This window comes from Pagrus pagrus (genome assembly GCF_965226575.1).
Source record: "Pagrus pagrus genome assembly, chromosome: 24".
NCBI lineage: Eukaryota > Metazoa > Chordata > Actinopteri > Spariformes > Sparidae > Pagrus > Pagrus pagrus.
In genome coordinates this window covers 192,501-197,500 of record NC_140206.1, presented here as the reverse complement: position 1 = coordinate 197,500, position 5,000 = coordinate 192,501, and the positions used below count along the sequence as shown (strand labels likewise).

Below are 5,000 nucleotides of genomic sequence, written 5' to 3'. Positions count from 1 at the left end.
TAGCTCAAAGTTGTACTTCAGTAAAGTACTTGAGTAAATTGTACTTTATTGTGACGACAGACAGACATGGCCGGTCTGATGTCATATACAGCTGATAATCAATAATCAATATGACTGACATGGATCGGTCAATCAGAAGACAGACACTTGTGGAAGATCATGTGATGTCATCAGAAGCAGATACTAAATGGACGCAAATAAATTAAATCAATCAATCAATCAATCAATCAATCAATCAATCAAATCAGTCCTCCGTGTAGATAACTGATTGATGAATCAAACTCAGCTCTAATTTAACGAGACAGAAGTGAAGAGGGAGATTTTTAGAGGTCAAGAAGGTCGATGTCATCAGAAGCTTCATTAGAATCGATTATTTTATCGATTCATTGATTAGATGGTTTGATCAGCAGAACTCAATCAGAGAAATCAGAACAGACACTGAAACAATCGATCAGTCACTAACACGGTGACAGTGATCTGTGAGGTCAGTCACACCACACTGACATCATCCTGGAGTCATCCTGGAATCATCCTGGAGTCATCCTGGAGTCATCCTGGAGTCATCCAGAAATCATCCTGGAGTCATCCTGGAGTCATCCAGAAATCATCCTGGAGTCATCCTGGAATCATCCTGGAGTCATCCTGGAGTCATCCAGAAATCATCCTGGAGTCATCCTGGAATCATCCTGGAGTCATCCTGGAGTCATCCAGAAATCATCCTGGAGTCATCCTGGAATCATCCTGGAGTCATCCTGGAATCATCCTGGAGACATCATACAATATATTAATTATCTGATTAATTTGTTGATTCATCAATTAAAAAAACAAACACTATAAAATCAAATCAACCAAAGTGAAGAAAATAATAAAAACAAAACAAATAAAATAATTTCTGCTAAATATAATGTTGTATAAAAAATAAAAGTATTCAAACAATAAACAAAACAGAGCAGAATATAAAAATAAGACAAGACTTGATTGTGACCTGTGTGATTAATTATGACCTGTTTTAGTCTTAGTTTTTATTTTATATTTCATTCAACATTTTATTTATTTCTTAATATTTACATTTCATTTCACTGCTTATTGATTGTTAATTGATTTGTATATTTCATGTATTGATCCCCCCACACAGGTGTTTCCGGTCCAGACTCCATTAACATTTCAGCTGATTTAGTGACCCGGTAAAACCCTGCAGCAGCCGAACTCTCCGCACTGTCTCACCGTCTGCTGCTGTCACGTCACCGCCTTCATATCAAACCAATAATCTGATCGATAACAGTATCGATAAGCAGCCTCACCTCCCGTGCGATCTGGTTGAGAGCATCGTCCTCGGCCGTCAGCTTCTCCCGGTTCGGGATCCTCTTCCTGCCCGGTCCCTGAGTGCCCATGGTGCAGGAGGGTTTCACCTGGAGCCGAAAGATCCACAAAGGTCTACTGTAGTCCGGAACATATAGACCCGGTCCTCAGAACCAGGGGAAATTCTTAATATTCCCGATTGAGTCTAAAAACTGCGGGTTTTCTAATGAGGTTCGAGATCCCCACGTCTCCGTGGTTCTGGAGGTTATTAGCGGGGGCCGAACAGTCCAGTGAGGCTCCCTGTGGTCCGGAACATCCGAACTCAGTGTCCACAAGCGAAACCACACAAAATAAAACCGTCCGAGAGAAAACGTGACGTGTTCCGACGCTACTCTGCGGCCGGAGCGAGTCCGGAGCGGCTGCGGGCCGAGCTGCCGTTCATCCCGTCAGCTAGCTAACGTTAGCCGGCCGCGGCGCCGACGACACGACGGAGGAAGGACAGGGACGATCAATCACCGCGGGATGCGGGGGATGCGGGGGGTGCGCTGGTTGCGGGGGATGCGGTGGTTGCTGGTTGCCTCCGGTGACATCACGGTGAGGACAACCCGTCACCGCAGCGTCGGTAACGTGGCCGGTGAGCTCGTTAATCCGCCGGAGGAGTGAGCCGGGTTCCGTTTCCTTCGGGACCCTGAAGTACACACAGGTGACCCTGTCAGGTGAGCCGCAGGTGGGCTGGAACCGGACCGTGAACGCGCCCTGACGACACGGTCCGCAGTGTGACAGCGGAGGGAGGAGACTTTTATTGTGGTGGGGCGGATGTTCCCTCCGTCATGTTACACACACACACACACACACACACACACACACACACACAGAAAGTGTCCTTTCAAAATAAAAGTGGAACCTTATTTTCGTCACTTATTTTTTTAACAAGTATAATAAAACTGATAATTTCTTATACTTCATGTTTGTGCTGATTATACATCATGTTTCTTTAATTCAATTCAAAGGAGCTTTATTGGCATGAAAGTTTAACAACAATGTTGCCAAAGCATCAAAACACAACTTGTCCAACACTCGGACAGAACACAACAAATAACAACACAAACACAACACCAAGATTGATTTACATAAATTATGGATACAGTATATACAGTGTGTGTGTGTTTGTGTGTGTGCCTGTGTGTTTTTGTGTGTGTGTGTGTGTGTGTGTGTGTGTGTGTGTGTGTGCAGCAGGTATGCCCTGCCTCCTTCTCCCAGCAGTATTTTAATGTTGGGAGGTGGTTCAGCTCTTTGAACTCAGATTACAGAGTTGAACTTGTTAAAATAAATGTTCCTGGTGTCGTTGAATGTTTTACATTGTAGGAGAAAGTGCATCTCTGTCTCAGCCTCACCTGTCGAGCAGTGACCACATGTTGTGTTGTCTTTTGGTTGCCATGATTGTTTGTGTCTTCCTGTTTGGATTGTCAGTTTGTGGTCACTGAGCCTGTACCTGGTGAGCATCTGTCTCTGCTTCCTATCTCTGACAGTAGAGATGATCATGACATTAGTTTTCTTCATGTTTACTGCCAGGGCCCAGTTCTGACAGGACTTTTCTACTGTGTCCAGCTGCTGCTGTGGTCCTTGTTCAGTATTTTTTTTAAATTACGTTTATTGTTTTGTATATAAGTCAAAGTCATATTATTATTGGCAGAGTACTACTGTAGTATCACTGTAGTACTACTGTAGTATCAATGTAGTCAGTGGCGGATTTAAGAAATTTGGGGCCCAAGGCATGGGGCCCTCTGAAATGAGAAGACAACACACAAAACAACAGGTCAATTATACAGACACATACATTTTAACAGAATACACATGTATTATGTGTTTGACCTGTTGTCCCTCTCTTCCTGTCCCTTTTTCACGTTGTCTCTCTCTCTCATTCTGAAAACACACACAAAACACAGTATCAGGCTCTGACCCAGTGGTGAAGTGTCAGTATATTTACTCAAGTGCTGACGTAGACATTTTAGGATTTCATGCAACTTCAGTTTTGTCTGCTCCGCTGTATCTCAGAGGCAAATACTGCACTTTCTACTCCACTACTGTACATCATTTACGTTGCTGGTTACATATTTCAAACCCTTCCTGCCCAGTGAAAACCATGTACCCTCAAAATGATGATTTAATGCTAATATTTGTGATAAACTGAAAGAGTCTTCCTTTGTGGGGCGACTTCTTCATCCAAAACTCTTTAAAAAATCGTCTTGGGCCAGCTGGAAAATACATCATGACAAGACTTCAGTGAAGTTAGTTTTAAGTTGGATATTCGACATTCGCAGCCACTCCAACATTTCAAGTGCACCCGTATTACAGACTTTACAGTAAACACACGGAGAAGACGGCGACAGCGTGTACCGACTTCCTGTTTTCAAAATAAAAATGTGTGATATTTAAAGCAGGGATACTGTGTTTAAAGCTATTGAGAAGCTATTGAGCTAAGATGCTAATATTTACATATAGCCTAAAAATGTATACAAAATTATGAACAGATGTAAAATGTAAAAACAAGAGGTGTATCTCATGCAGCCAGTGTAGTTACATGATCCCAACATGATTTTGAGTCAATTGATCACATGACCTGGAAGCTATTGAGCTTAAATGCTAATATTTGCATATATAAAATTATAAAAATTAATAAAAATATTTAGAGGTTCAAAATGTAAAAACAAGAGGCGTATCTCATGCAGCCAGTGTAGTTACTCATACGCTTCCGCCTTCAAGGAATACTTATCGATATAAGGGGGAAAAATCACCCCTTGGACAGTTTTGATACTCACTAGTTCATCTCTACACGACGGACCCTCCCCAACAGGTGTCGACGTCGTCGTTGTTGTACCTGCCGGGTGTGGGTTGCTAGCCGCTGCTACTGCTGCTGCTGCTGCTACTGCTGCTGCTGCTGCCGCTACTGCTGCTGCTGCCGCTGCTGCTGCTGCTACTGCTGCTACTGCTGCTGCCACTGCTGCTACTGCTGCTGCTGCCACTACTGCTGCTGCTGCTGCCACTGCTGCTGCTGCTGCTGCTTCCGCTGCTACTGCTGCTGCTGCTGCTGCCGCTGCTGCTACTGCTGCTGCTTCCGCTGCTACTGCTGCTGCTGCTGCTGCTGCTGCTTCTACTGCTGCTGCTGCTTCCGCTGCTACTGCTGCTGCTGCTGCTGCTGCTACTGCTGCTACTGCTGCTGCTGCTGCTTCTACTGCTGCTGCTGCTTCCGCTGCTACTGCTGCTGCTGCTGCTGCTGCTACTGCTGCTACTGCTGCTGCTGCTGCTTCTACTGCTGCTGCTGCTTCCGCTGCTGCTGCTGCTGCTGCTGCTGCTACTGCTGCTACTGCTGCTGCTGCTGCTTCCGCTGCTGCTGCTGCTGCCACTGCTGCTGCTGCTGCTTCCGCTGCTACTGCTGCTGCTGCTGCTGCCACTGCTGCTACTGCTGCTGCCACTGCTGCTGCTACTGCTGCTGCTGCTGCTACTGCTGCTGCTGCTGCTGCTTCCGCTGCTACTGCTGCTGCTGCTGCTGCCACTGCTGCTACTGCTGCTGCTTCCGCTGCTACTGCTGCTACTGCTGCTGCTACTGCTGCTGCTGCTGCTTCCGCTGCTACTGCTGCTGCTGCTGCTGCCACTGCTGCTACTGCTGCTGCTTCCGCTGCTACTGCTGCTGCTGCTGCTGC

General features: G+C 45.9%; 1 protein-coding gene across 8 annotated transcripts in view; it reads right to left on the bottom strand.

The window, feature by feature from the left end:
* Positions 1-2,079, bottom strand: part of lrrfip1b (leucine rich repeat (in FLII) interacting protein 1b) — a 25,743-nt gene extending 23,664 nt beyond the window's left edge. For all 8 annotated transcript variants that reach the window (XM_084346863.1, XM_084346856.1, XM_084346859.1 and 5 more), the window contains exon 1: positions 1,302-2,079. In XM_084346863.1, coding sequence (XP_084202989.1) covers positions 1,302-1,391 — 90 coding nt within the window. In that variant the 5' untranslated portion in view covers positions 1,392-2,079. The remainder of the gene's footprint in view (positions 1-1,301) is intronic.
* Between the last annotated feature and the right edge of the window lie 2,921 nt (positions 2,080-5,000).